The sequence below is a fragment of the Haliotis asinina genome, chromosome 4 (genome assembly GCF_037392515.1).
Source record: "Haliotis asinina isolate JCU_RB_2024 chromosome 4, JCU_Hal_asi_v2, whole genome shotgun sequence".
Taxonomy (NCBI): domain Eukaryota; kingdom Metazoa; phylum Mollusca; class Gastropoda; order Lepetellida; family Haliotidae; genus Haliotis; species Haliotis asinina.
The window spans coordinates 53,088,983-53,104,407 of NC_090283.1; the positions used below are offsets into that span (position 1 = coordinate 53,088,983).

The 15,425-nt window shown below is 41.4% G+C and overlaps 1 protein-coding gene and 1 long non-coding RNA gene across 2 annotated transcripts; both read right to left on the reverse strand.

Moving 5' to 3' along the window:
* Positions 1-1,179: 1,179 nt before the first annotated feature.
* On the reverse strand, positions 1,180-8,794 carry LOC137282093 (uridylate-specific endoribonuclease-like). The gene is made up of 7 exons (XM_067813825.1): positions 8,737-8,794; positions 6,421-6,534; positions 5,814-5,930; positions 5,163-5,307; positions 4,260-4,459; positions 3,179-3,402; positions 1,180-1,398 (listed from the first exon to the last, which is right to left on the reverse strand). The coding sequence occupies exons 1-7, from the start codon at positions 8,792-8,794 to the stop codon at positions 1,180-1,182; spliced, it is 1,077 nt and encodes a 358-aa protein (XP_067669926.1).
* Positions 8,795-9,945: 1,151 nt separating this feature from the next.
* On the reverse strand, positions 9,946-15,114 carry LOC137282581 (uncharacterized). The gene is made up of 3 exons (XR_010956824.1): positions 14,999-15,114; positions 13,669-13,756; positions 9,946-11,503 (listed from the first exon to the last, which is right to left on the reverse strand). It is a non-coding gene; the product is annotated as an uncharacterized lncRNA (long non-coding RNA).
* Positions 15,115-15,425: the final 311 nt, after the last annotated feature.

The window sequence follows — 15,425 nt, forward strand, 5'->3', positions numbered from 1 at the left end:
TATCATAAGCTACCATTGTCAACCATTATCTAACCAACTCAACCATTACCTTTCTAAGCTTTACAAGATCCTCCAAGCCGTCAAGCAGTCACTAACGTAGTCAACCATTATTAACCCTCATCAACTCTAGTCCTTATCAAACCGAATCAGCCATTATCTATTACTTTCTCTTTTCTAGATACGCAATGACAAACCATACAAAACATTACCAACCAATTATCTAGCCCAGTCAACCATCATGAGCTCTTTTCTACTCAACTGAACCATTGTGTCACATCTTAGCAAGTCGCCGCTTTATCGTCCTCAGCGAATTACAGCCTTGTCTTATGAAACCCGTCAGCTTCCTTTGTCTAACCTACATAATAGCTAGCCAACTCCTATCTAAGTTACTCTACCTTTGTCAACCCTTTCTAGTCTAGTCAACCATTGACAGACAATGCCTAAGTTTTTCAACCATAGCTTACCTTTATGAAGCCAGTCACCCATTGGCAAGTTTTAACTGAGCAGCGCAGATTCCGAAACAATGCACAGAAATAGCATTTCAAATAGTAAATTTTAGACTACATGTATTTGTTTTGTTAGTCGCCTCTGACGACAAGCATAGTCGCCTTTCATGGCAAGCACGGGTTGTTGAAGGGCAGGTGAGATGAGAAGGACAAAACATAAAGATATATCGGACACGAAATATCCACGAACCTAATTTTTCCCTTCAATATAATTATTACACTGAACAGGTAGACTGGAATGCAGGCATCATTCCAGAATTGACGGACTTAAATATTCTCATGGCCTAGGCTACAAAGATGTATATACAACTGATATCGGACTTGTGATACTTGGCGGGCCATACGTTTGATAAGTAGAGTCTAACTTGAAACCACGGTATCCATCTGTTGTATAGTTAACTTACCTGTGAAAATCCGGGTTAGAATTGGTCTTCGGCAACCCATGCTTGTCAAAAGAGGCCACTAACGGGATCACTGGATAGTCTGGTCCACACCCGAATACTTACAGACCGTTGTCATATAGCTCTAATATAGCTCGAAGAGGCGTTGATAAACAACGAAACAAAGAAATGTATAGTAATTTGCCAACGGTCCACAAGTATCGCACATTCCACGAAAGGTAATTTAAACAAAATCCAGTTTCTGCGGACATACTTTGATCTTTATTCAAACATTACGGAGAGGGGTAAGAATTGGTGACCACAATCCCTTGTCTGTGAGTCACGACACTGAGCGAGGTGTTGTCGATCTTATAACTGCAGGTGCCAGTGGTGTTGCTGAGAGCACAGATGGTGCTCAAGTTGATGTCAAATATAGGACTGCTGCCGAGGAAAAAGCTAGTGGCAGCTGAGCTGGTGTAACTTGGCATTGTGAACACTGCTTCAACAAGGAACTGGAATATAGAAGGTAGGATGTTGTAATGATCCTACTGAGCACAGTAAACTCTGCCTTAAACAGGAACTGGAATATAGAAGATATGATGTTGTAATGGTCTTACTGAGCCTGCCTTACACAGGAACTGGAATAAAGAAAGTGTAACGGGTTTGGGGTGGCGGAACGTGGTTGTCAGGTTAATTGAGGTTTGGTTCCACCTCAACCGTTAGTTTACAAGATATATGCAAAACGGATTAAACTCTAACCGATAAATAAAGTCAATGAAAATCTTTAATTTCTGTTGTTTGTTATTTCTACATATACTACGATTCAATTTAGAGATAGGCAAACTGCATGATGAACTTAAGGTTTGCTAGTCTAACGACTTGTCCATTACGACGGTCCAGAAAAATGTATTCTGCACTTTCTATATTTTTAATTCTCCAGGGATAATTATTGTGCGCCAAGCATTGCTCACATTGGAGCACCGTAATTATTACAAATTCTGACGTATAACTCTAAAAAATACCTATGCAACTGGGAAATTTCCTAAAACTTATCTCTGCCCGAAAAATCAACAACTTACGTTGGCCTGTTATGTCTCCATCTGCTTCAGAACGAGAGCATGCTATATGTGACGCCATTCTACTTCCGGTGACCAAGAAGCAGAAGCCGCCGTACGTTAGAGCGAGAAGAATGCAATCTAACATCCAAATAAGACGTGACGTTACGTAAAATGGATTTACTGTTGCTAATACCACGTCCGGAAACTTGTCTGCGTGAGTAGTTTTTAATACTACTTTGTAACTTCGTAGATTTAATGTGTTAAGCAATCTCTGAATCAACGTAATCGCCTGGAGATCGCGGGACAATTCGAGCCTGCCTCTCGAGCGACTCATAACTGTTAGATCTCTTACGAAAAAATATATTAATTGAACTTGAAGTTCAATAAACAATGTGATAAGATACAATCACATGACACTATCTCGAGAACGTGACACAAATGCTAAGTCCTCGATCTTTGATCACCTGACTATTACAGAAGGTAAGATGTTGTAATTGTCTTACTGGGCACAGTAAACCCTGTCTTAATCAGGAACTGAAATATAGAAGGTAATACATTGTGGGCACTGTGCTGGGCACAGTAAACTCTGCCTTACACAGGAACTGGAATATAGATGGTACGATGCTTGTATGGCCCTACTGGACACAGTAAACCCTGCCTTAAACAGGAACTGAAATATAGAAGGTAAGACATTGTGATGGACCTACTGGGCACAGTAAGCCCTGCCTTAACCAGGAACTGGAATATAGAAGGTAAGATATTGTAATGGTCCTACTGGGCACAGTAAGCCCTGCCTCAACAAGGAACAGGTATATAGAGTGTACGACATTCTAATGCTATTGCTGGGCCGACCACAATCGGGAACTGGGGTACAGAGAAAAACACAATCGTGTTAGTTGTTTGAGCCTGCAACAATGAGAAAAAGAACTTTTGGAAAATGTACACTTGTTGCAGTAACCCAGAGCGTCAACTAGAACAGCAGAAAAAGCGTTTGAATATTGTGACCGGTTACTACGTCAAAAAGGACGTTTCAGCTGTTAATACATGATACTGGACTGGAAGATCAACGATCCCCAAGTTCTTTGAATCGGTTTGTAGCCCAGGAGGTGCTAGGAGGTGACCAAATATTTGTCTGTACGGTGTAATGTGACTGATACACCTTCATCGAACCCTTTTGTATTAAACATTATCGATCTGAGTAATGCTACATGTATTTTATTTCTTGTCAACCTACGTCTGTTTTCTTGGTGTATCCTCTGTAACGGATTCTGCCAGTTTTTTCTTCAAGATAGAATCGAACCCAGTTATGGGGCCCAATGAGATTGGATCCTCCCTCTTTGCCCATGACCATCATCTGAAAGCCTGTGACGTTAGACGTTGATCCGCTGCTTGTGTAGGGTTTAAACCAGAGATGGGTTACAGTGCGCCGGTAATCTGACAAGTTGCCGCTAAAATAGGCTGAAAAGTGAAAGTAGGTTTATACCATTCCGCAGCAGAGTTAGTTTTGTTTTATTGCAAAGTTATATTTGATCACCTCAAGTAAATTATGCCTAGTTAAGTTACGTTCTAAGCTTTTATTCCGCTTTTAGCAATGTTTCAGGAGGACACTCTGCAAATAGTTACACACAAGTCAGTTATGCAACAGGTGTCACCGAAGACTCAAACAAACACCAGGCGTTTCAGAATCATATGACTGTGGAGTGGAATCTCGGTTCGCTGACTTTGACAACACAATATCCGTACAGTGGTATGTGGAAAGAACGGTAAAATAGAAATTCTGGCATTGTTTTAGGCCTTTCCGTACACATCAAGCTGACACTCTGTGAGGTAACTGGAAATACTGCGGAAGCGGAGTGAGTTTAGTTTTACGCCGCATTCAGCAATATTTCAGCTATCTGCGGCGGTCTGTAAGTAATCAGATAATCCAGTGATCATCTGCATGAGCATCTATCTACGCGTTTGGGATACTATGACATGTGTTAAGCAGATCCCGTTAGTTGAAGACGTCGGACATCGCAATCGCGAATTGCCTTTCAGGATCCGCTTACAGTGCGTTTGAATATTTCCACACAATATTATGATTTCTGGTTCTTAGGTGCGGCCCTGCTATTCACAAAATATATGATCTTCGTGGATTTGGATTTTCCTTCTTTAGTAACCGGGGACCAACTGATTTAACACAATGGGAAGACATTATTACTATGATCAGCCCTCTTCACGTTACCCCGTAACTCGTGTAAACTGAGCACACTCATAGTCTTCATCATATCATGTTGTATTCTTGCATAAGAAAAATCCTCTCTTGTGGAACTTACTGTTTTCAAGGAGATGCGCATGCGCCGTTCTTGTCACCTCGGACGTAAACAATGAATCTAAAAAGGCATCCACAAGAGATTGATCAGCTTGAACCCCGGAGTTTGTGTGATCAAGTGGAGGGTCATAGCTGTTCATAAGAGCGATGAACGTCTTGTATGTGGGATGTGTAAAACGGCTTTCGTCCACTTTGGTAAAAAATCTGGAAATGAAATCGCTTATATTGTCATGATGGTAATTTATGTTACAAGCTGTGTCTTGCAAAATCCTTTTGGTCATGATTCAAATACAGGTTTATCTACTAATATCAAGGACCTTAAGATTTTCTAACTTGATGAAAACAAACCATAATATAATTTATTCTCAAACAAACATTAGGTCGTGACGCTTTTAAGAAAATGGCGACGCTTTGTCTGGACCATCTGTCAGGTAAAGAATAAATACTATTTAGGTTTGTTTTCACCGAGTTACAAAATCTAAACAACTTGCTCCTGGTAGTCAGACATGCAGTTGATTGACAGACAATGTGACGTTTGCATGACATTGCTTATAACACAACAGTTGTACATAATAATGATATAAGCATGTACGTCTAATGCCGCAGAACGCGGCCGGAGTGTAAATACAGTTGCCTCAATCTCCCAAGTCCATTAGTGGGATGGGTACAAAATGTCATGGCCATTTCTGTTGCCCCTTGCTACTGGAATTTTGCTGAAAGCATCGTAAACGTCATTCACTCACACATTAGTCAGACATTACCCCAGGTTTGGGCTGCAGAAGATCTGTTGCCGGTTCTACACAGAACTCTACATCATTCTTTCAACTGAACGCACTGGCGACTAAACAGTGTAATGTATGTAGATATATAGCCTGCTTCCGCATATTTCAGTATTACAAATACTCACGGTTGTGCTGACTGGCTAAAAGTGCCGTTTACGGCCGTTCTGGATCCGTAGTTGACAGTGATTTCGTCTGGTTCAAATCTGTGCACATCAATCTTCCACAACTTGTCTGCAATCAGAGTTGCTGCTGCCGCTGACGATGATCCACCTACGTAGAACAGAAAGACACTGCACTTCGAACGACCATATTGTGCATTATAGTGACGTCATACAGATGGAACTTAATCATGACGTCACGTAGGGGTTATTGTGTCATACAAGTAACGTCATACAGATGCCTAGAGATGACAGTCATGCCATAAAGAAGACAGTCTATCATCACTGTTACGTCAAATTGAGGTTATCCTGTCATCGTAATGACGTCATATATAGGCGTTTTTATCATCATAGTGATGTTAAATACAGATATTCTCTCATCATAATAACTTCTTATAGAGAATATTATACCACGGTAGCAACATCATTTAGATGTCGGGGTTATGGTTCGAGAGGATGACAAGAAAATCAAGTGATATGGAAGCACATTTGATGCTTTTATTTTTTGTTGTTGTTGTTGTTGAAACCAAAAATTACGTAACCGTTTTTTCTTGGATTACAGCTGCTCTGGAAATAGTGAAGAGATTCTGATGCTTATACGTATATCAGATACGTCACCTTTATCACAAAGAGTCTTGTAATCGCCACAGCAATTACTGTATTCGGAACAGCGATCATTACATTGACAGGGTAGTGCCGAGTCGTAGAAATTGTGGCACTTCCCCGCACACGTGCCTGTGGAACACATAGATACCTGCATTAAACTAGAAAAATACATAACACACAGAGATCTACATTAAACAGGGGAAATATGAAATACAGAGACCTCTAAACTGGTAACAAGAACACCAACGTTAGAAGTATCTGCGTGCCCGACCACCCGGGGCAACGTCTTTTCATTACGGACAGCCAGATTCTCAGATTCACCTGTCCGACGGTCTCGTTTAAATTTTTAACATGCAGATCTATGAAGATGTATCTATGAAGACACTGACATATTTCAGGATGATAAAAGTTATTAATGCATGATTAATAAATGTTTAAATCGGAAATAAACAGCAAATTCTTTTCTAACATTGGTACTACTAGCTGTCAATATTTTACAAATGATTTAATTAGGGTACTTACCTTAATTTTCAAATTTTAAATTTAAATATTCTGTGGGCAAGTAAGCTTTGTTCCCGGTCTGGCTAGTTCTACACCTAAGTAGTCCCGCTTTACTCACCGCATTCGTGTTTATAGTCGGGACAGCAGTCCCCATGCCGTATACACTGGTCGTTACAGAAACACACGCTGTTGGCGATATACTTGTGACATCTTCCTCGACATGACCCGTCAACTGCAAGAAGCAAAGAAACATGGGACCGCCACTTAGTGTAACCTTGCTGAAAAGCTATTGTCTCTGCTTATTTCTAACAACTGATATCTCGATGTACGTTTGATGCTGGAATAGATAAGGCTGCCAGATATAGCTGATGGTTACTACTTGAGGCTACTACAATCTGTCAGATATCCCTGGAAGTTACTAAGTAAGGGGCGCCAGGCTAGTGAGCAAGTGAGGTTGAGGTGTCGGGATCGAGCCCACCTGTGACCGGGTGTAAAACCATTGGAGGCAACTTTGTGTGCAGACTCTTGCCGTGTTGCCACAACTACTAGTGTTCAGTACACAACCCTATGCACTTAAAAGAAGCCACGAATCCGTTGGTATGTGGCCATATGGTGGCCACATGAATACGTGCATACACCTAGCTGTGGGTACAGCAACGTGCAGTAAACCTGGACAAAATACTGTGACTATATGTCCCAGTCCATCTAGCTGTGAATTTGGTACTTCGTTAGGATGAGAGCCAGGATAAACTCGGTGCGCCTAGTGGCAGTAGGGGTTGTACTCTCCCCAGGGAGCTGAGATTGGTAATACGATATGACGCTGACATTAACATCCAATGATCGAGGGAAACAAAAGCTGCATGCATATGTCCGCTATATTAATACCTTGTCTTGTCCTATCCTATCCTATAATATCCTTACTGCTACCCTCCACATAACTCTGGAGGTTACTGCGACCTTTCAGATAGCACTACGGGTTACTAAGATCTGCCAGATACTCCTGAAAGTTCCGAAGATCTGCTAGATACCAGTTGCTGTTACTAAGACAAACCAGATACCCTCTCTGATTACTAAGATGCCGGATGCCAGATACCACAGGAGCTTACTAAGGTCGGCCAGGTACCCCTGGTGGTGACTAATATCTGCCAGGTATGCCTTGTTTTACTAAGATCTAACAGATACACCCGGTGTTTACTAAGACGAGCCAGATACAGCTTAGCCTTACTAAGATCTGCCAGATAGACCTTGTGGCTACTAAGATCTGCCAGATACACCCGATGGCTACCAAGACGGATATAATGCTTCTAATACCCAGTGACGAGTTACGTCCCTTAGATATGTCAGAATCCCAGTTTCGCCCTGACTATGTTTAGTGGCTTGTAAGGACCATATCCTGGATCCAGCTTCCGTATACGTCTTGTATCAGGTCCAGTCAAGTTGCTACGGCGTCATGGAATCTCGTCAACGTTGTGACGACATTCCCGCACGTCAGCAACACCATGACGTCAAGTTTTTTCACCCAAGTTGACAAGATGGTTTGACAAGATGGCTCAACAATTTTGCCACAACGTCTTAGCAATACGTATGCCGTATGAATCTTTTATAGGAACCAGTGATCGACCAATACGTATGCCGTATGAATCTGTTATAGGAACCAGTGATCGAGCAATACGTATGCCGTATGAATCTTTTATAGGAACCAGTGATCGACCAATACGTATGCCGTATGAATCTTTTATAGGAACCAGTGATCGAGCAAAGGAACGACACTGTGATGGACTGTCGTGAAAGGGTGGGGAATTGTACGTTTTGATTCACGATGCAATTTTGCCACGGTGTAGCGGCCACAAAATTTCCGAGTCCCTTGCTGGGATTCCAACGACGGACTTTCTGTTCAGAAATCGAACGCCTCGTGAACATGATCAAAGAGGTTAACCCCGTCAGCAAGCTGCCAAGGACAGGATATCATCTGTGGGATGACTCCACGCCCTACTGCATTATATAATATTATGTGATTATAACAACCCTCCCTGCTTTCAGTTGGCAATTAAATCTGTGTTAGCAGTTATTGGCGATTGTAAATTTGCATGGTCAAATATCCCGTAAAATATAACATTTGACGTGAGTGAATTACGTTTTACGCTGCACGGTATTCCGGCTAAATGGCTGCGGTATGTAAATAATCGAATCTGGACCAGACGATCTAGTGATAAACAGCATGAGCATCGATCTGCGCAATTGGGAACCGATGACATAGGTCAAGTCAGCGTGCCGAGTCAGCGAGCCGAGCCACCGGTACCCTATCCCTTTAGTCTCCTCTTACGGCAAGCATGGGTTACTGAAGATCCAATTGTAACTCGGATCCTCGCGGATTTGTTGAATAGTACTGCAACATGGATGAAACATAACCGTGATAAAAGACGACAGTACTTACATAGAAGTGCTGACACGAGTGGTACACTCAACAACACACATACCAAGCACGTCGCCATTTTCGTTTGAATCATGATAAGATAACATATCTTGTGTGAAATGGGCAAAATATTCATTTTTTTCCACGATCGCCGCGTGCGCCCTTCCCCATCGATACCATCACACGTGGCTCACTGAGGCTAAAGCGTTACCTGACCCGTGAAGGTCCGGGGTAAAATGGGCCTTCAGCAACCCACGCTTGCCATAGAAGTCGACTGTGCTTGTCGTAAGAGACGATTAACTGGATCGGGTGGTCAGGCTCACTGACTTGGTTGACACATGTCATCGGTTCCCAGTTGCGCAGGTCGGTGCTCATGTTGTTGATCACTGGATTGTCTTTTCTGGACTCTATCATTTACAGACCGCCGCCACATAGCTGGAATATTGCTGAGTGCGGCGTAAAACTAAACTCACTCACTACCTCACCTGCCATGTCAGGCACCATCTCCGTATTACATAGCTTTACCACATATCGTGATTAAACCGTTATACGATGACTGATAACCGTGAAGGCGTTGGACATAGTGATTGAGTATGGTCTCACTCACTCACTCACTCACTAAAGTGTTACCTCGTTACGTTGAATGCCGAGTTCGCTTCCCCACATGGGAACAACCGGTTACCGGTATCCGGTTTCGATTTTCCATATCGGTACAATGTGTGAACCAATATTCTGGTGTCCCCCGCCATGATATTGCTGGAATATTGCTAAAAGTGACACAAAACTAACTCACTCATTAACTAACAATGGGTTAGGTCCATTTTCGTTGTCCCCATACAGTGACATTTATGGACCGTTGATTAAAGGGGTATAAAGCCACCAACACTCGCCATTCGGTATACTAGGAGACATAGGTGAAGCAGGTCGTTTGGACGTTTTAGCGTCCCTTTGCCTCAAGGATCCACTGACTGACAGACTGAATCGCAGATTCGACCACGCAGTTTGCCTTTCAGAACGGAATGAGACTACAAACAGGTTGGATGTTTACTTCAAAATCACAACACCAGAGAATAATCAAAGTATATACCGGAAGAGATTCCATTTGTGGCATCTGTCAAAACTGTGGAGAAAACTATATACTTGATCACGGACAATCTGTGATGACACCAGTGTATAGTGCATGTCAAGGAAACAAATCTGCGAGAGTATGAACACAAATACAAGACTTCCTTTGAACAACAGAATGATATTTTATTGGCATCTTCAGGAACAGTTTGGACATATTAATGTCTATGATAAAGACACTGTAAATGTTTACAGAAATAACACTCAGTGGTTGTTGGGAGCATATATGGAAAGCTGTATTCTATGTATCTCATGTGTCCCCTGGAGGTGGACAGGAAACCGACAAAAAGACTCAATTCTGACAGGAATGTGTTTTTTATTTCATTTCATTTTCAATTTCGTTCAGGTTTAGCTACAGAAACAGAGATCTAACGTTGACAGGAATTGTTTTCGAATTTCTACATTGGTTGGTCCTGCAGCAGAAAAAATTCGAAAGTTGACAGACATTTCTTTATATTTCGGTTTGGCTACATAAAAACATAAAAAGAACTATTGTGATAGTCCCCGTCATCTGGAAAAGTACACACACACGGCAGTTCGACAATTACACTGAATCACGGCACGTGAGGTACCATTTTTCCCAGATAGTTTAACATGAATTTCAATACATACATACATAAGCATCTTCCTGAGGTAAGAACTTCCGCAAACCTCAATCAAAGTACGTTATCTCATTTTGGTTTGATATGATACACCACATTCGCTATACGAAATCGATATACTATGACTTGTTATTTATTTCTACTTTATTTTTTTATTGATAAATAAACGTGGCACTGGTTATTAGCTTGTTGTTTAGAACATTGTCATTTTGGGGTCGATTCGTAACACTACGTCATTCGTAATATATACTTACGATAGTTCGTAACACTACGTCATTCGTAATATATACTTATGATAGTTCGTAACGTTGCGAAGACCCTGTGGAGCTCCAATTGGAGCCCGGTTCTAAAACGAATGAAACCTCTTGTAGCATTATGCGATATTAATTATAAGTATATTTGTGACAGTATTGACTTTTGGTTTCGCTTCGTAATCATTGAAGAACATATCATTATTTTGATCATCAAGAATTCCTGCATTATCCTTAAATGTTTAGACTATCATATGAACCCGGTTGTCTTAAAACTGACATTTATAACCATTTATATTCCTGGTTTAGCTACAAAAACAAAGATCTAACGTTGACAAGAATTGTGTTCGAATTTCTACATTTTGGGTCTAAACGCCTCTCAAGAATTTCATTTATATTCCGTCATAAGCAGTATAGGTAGAATAGGTAGAATGTAAATACTGAAAATTTATTGAATTCCGATTTTTTATGCGTTTTCTGTGTTATAACTTAATAACTTGGAACAGTAAAATTAGGTTTTCCTTTTTCACTATCTTTTCAATTAGATTCACAACTAAGGCAAGTAAACCTTCCATGGATGCAACAGGTGGGGGAACCGGAAGGGTCATGCAATGACTGTCAGAGTTGGTGTCCGGCGAGAGGTGGGGTTGGGGTAGGTCGTGGGCCTCCATATATTGTACGGTGGGTTTGTGATAAGCTTCCTGGAGGAATCTTCTCTGGAGGTCCATTTCTCGCCCAGGCCTCTGTTCACCGCCTCCCAGCTTCAAGGACAGTAGAATTGACATGATCCATGTCTCCTTGAATCTGCAACTGAGGCACCGGGAGAAACCTACAAGCTTACATAAAACAAAATGGTCAAAGACAAACGAAAAAAAGCTACGACAGCAGAAACATCGTGGAAAGTACCGGTTTGGTATCCTTACAAGAACAATCCTACATTGAGCATAAGATTTGTCAAACATTTAACTCCAAAATTCTGTCTGTTTTCACCAAACTTTTTGAATGATTTGCAGAAAGTGAACGAGTTAGAATTTAATGTAACAGAATAAATTTCATCCAAATCAGCCCTGACCAGACATGACAAACACTGAGTATCAGAAACCAACAGGTTAATGTAAGTTTCTTCACGTTCACCTTTCCATGTAGTCCTAGAAACATACAAATGCTGGTAGTTGCTTGGGGAACATCAACAAAAAACAGTGTCTAGGAACATACTACAATAACATATAAAATATCTACACAAAGTCAGCTACATGTATTTACTTAAGCAGAATAATTACAATGAGAGGCTTAATATTTACCATCATTAAGGCACCCTCAACGGAAGCTTGAAATGTTTTCTTGACATAATGAAATTAAAAACAATTGGAATTGCACAGGACAAATTTCTTAACTTGCCTTAAAAAATTCTGTGAGCATCTTTAGTAATCATAGCAACTAAAATCAAAAACAAGTGCAAAGTTAAAAGTTGAAAGACTGTGCCTGGAGCCTAGTGTCAGATACAGCCAAGTAATATTTCTGCTGGACAAATAGACATGTTTAGTTGGAAGGGTAACAACCTTCATAATGGTTTTACAGTTTTCACAACACCAGGATATAATTGCATCGTGTGGGTTGCTGACTTTGGCACAGATTTGGTTGAGGAATTCAGTGAAATAATGTAAGCAAGAATGGACAGGAATTGTCAGGAACATTCAAGAGTTACACAAAGACATTGGAGGATCAAATCAAATCAATCATTCAACATAAAATGTCGTAACTTCTGTCAAGAATTACTAATGAAAAATATCAGTGTTTAAATCAGACTGTAATGTCTTTGTAAAGCGTAAATACTTGAAATGGGGTAAATCAATAAAATTTGGTAATGCATGGTGAAAATTACACATAAATACTGGAAGAAAACAATAGTGTAAGGGAGGCAACTCAAATTTCCTGACTGACAAAACCATTCAGGATGTATATCCCGTCAATGTGTCTGTACTCATTGTGGAACTCATATTTGCCACTGACAGAGTTACAGAGTATGCTGGCAGAAACGTGAAGGGGCAGTTGTTAACATGACATGACAAATTTAAATATACATTGCTGGAGAGAGTTGGTTGGAGAAACACCCATTTTATCTTCATGACTGTAACTAGTCATAGGCCACAGTAAATGAAGACATTCGAAGAATATTTGGCTATTTCCGGCAAGGATCGTGGTGAAAATTAGCAAATTTGTAATCACTGAGTGAAGTAGAGTGTGCACACGGGAAATATTTACCAGACCGGTCTTATTCGTCACATAAAGATGTGGTATACATTACTTCATACATATGTATGTAGAAAAAAACCTTGTGGTAAATAATGGGCACATTTGAGCAAATCTGGAAATGTCTTGACTTTCAAGAACCTTTGTTAACAACACAAACATCTAAAAGCAGGTGTTAGGACACATATAAAGGTAGGATTCAAACGGAGCAGAAATCAGGAAAGAAAGCACTAACCTAACTAACCCTAAGGATCGGAAAGGGGATCCAAGGGTTATGGATACAGCTGAGGGTGATCTACCCTTGGGGATGATGTCATCACTCTCCTCACCAATATCCCTCTACAAAAAACAGAAATGACGACCTATAATCCACACACACCACTCACACATTCATCAGCGTTGGTTTGACACCTCCTGCAACATCTTCAAGACATCATCTACACGCAACTACACGGAGTGTCTGTGGGTTCCCCCATGTCTCCACTCATGACCGACATCACTGCTCCCCCACAAGACCATTAAAACCCAGGAAAGCAGAAAGCCGAGGTAATCACCACCATATCCCCCAGCCAGCAGCCTGGGCCAGCCTGTGAAGATATGCTGAGCTTGGCAGCAAAATGCACCCCTTGTAAAATACAGTAGGAGGGGGGGATGCACAATCCAGTAAATACTGTACATGACATGTCTAACGCTATTGGGCACAGTGACAGGAGATACAAACTTACCTGCACTTCAAAATCTTCCCGCGCAGGGGCTGTGTAGAGGTGTGTCCTGAGGTTGTGTCGGTGGCAGCACCGTCATGTCAGTCAGGGTCTGCAACAACATACAACACAATGACCACCACTTACTACCATTCCAAATAAAGAAAGATGACCCCCACATTGCTCTGGAGATACTAATAGTCGGAAATCATGGTAATCCAAAGCATTGATTGTGCACATTTTTTTGGAAGTATAGACATAAACATGTAATGTGAATGAGAGTGATCGTTTCAAAGGTTCCATGATGCTGGGAACACAGAATACATTACACCAGAAAGTACATTACTGGCTGTCAAGCGTAACACCTGTAATAAACAGGTGTGAATTGGTGTCACAGTAAACATGTTTCCTGGTGAGGGAGGGGAGGGGCGGGGCATAGCTTCAGCCACAAGACAGGTGTAGGGCGGAATGGAACAAAGAGACATAGCTTCGTCAGTGAACAATGAGCAATGAGCAATGATGAAAACTGCAGTGTGTTTTTAACTGCAGAAATGAATGGAATGCTGTAGGTAGATACAAATAGAGAAGGAAACACAACATGGACAGCTTTTGGGTATTTTTCTACTCATCCCTCGGTAGGCTTGATAAAACAGATACAGTACTAGTAGAAGCTGCAATATCCGACAATAAATGCAAGGAATTGTAATGAGTGTGGCCTATCATTACTGGACATTCTGGATTTAAAAACAAAAACCCAGCTCCGCACAGTCCTGAATGAAAACTGTTCACTAATATGCACGGCATGAGAAATGTTGAACAGAATGCACTGTATTAGATGCGCCTTCATAAACATGACATAAATGGGTTTTATTCATAAGGGACAATGGACTTTGAATGCTGTGTGCCACGATCTACCGCGGGGATACTTGCTGGCGCAGTGGGTACACTCCTGAATACATGAAGCAAACATTGAGACAAAACCAAACCAAACCAAACCAAACGAAGCGCTCGTAAAATAACATTGGGCAGTGAACCCAAAATTAAGTAAAACGTTTTGGGAATGAGAGAACATATATATGACATATGTTCTCTGTTTGAATTGTTGGGTTATACGTTGGAAGGCACGATGGTTCATGTATCATACACAGCAGAGCATAAGAAGTTCCCTGCCTGCATCCTCTTAACGAAAATCAGGTGGCATAGAGGCACGAAAACGGGTGACAGTGTCTTGCACGAAAGAGGTACACGTACAGCAGCTGGCCTTGCAAAACATGGCAATGTTAGACAGGTTTACGTCAGTCATACGGGCGTTATGAAAAATAAAATGTTGCGCGAAAGACACTAATGTACTTACCTCCAGATTCATGTGACAGTCGTCGCAACAAAGTGACTACAAGCCCTCCGTACCTTGGTCTGCAGTGTAGGCCGCCATGATCAGCTGACGGAAGTAAACATTGCTATGTGGCCTGTGATTGGCACTTGAGGCATGCTGCTTCCGGGTTACCGAGTGCCTGTGAATGCAGGTGACAGTGCCTACTCCAGCTGTGTGTTAATGTGAAAAGTGGAAATGTGCAGAACTGAATTGGAGCTGTGATGAAAGAAAAAGAGAATACATTGTAAAATATTGGTGTATGTAGAGAAAATAAAGTGAATTTCTGCCCAATTAATGGTCGAAGGGCTGAACACAGGTAAAGTGTATTTGAGAAGCGCGAAGGTGGTAGTCGTGTGTGGGTGGGTGGGTGAGTGAGTGAGTGGAGGCGATAGTACTACGTGACCATATA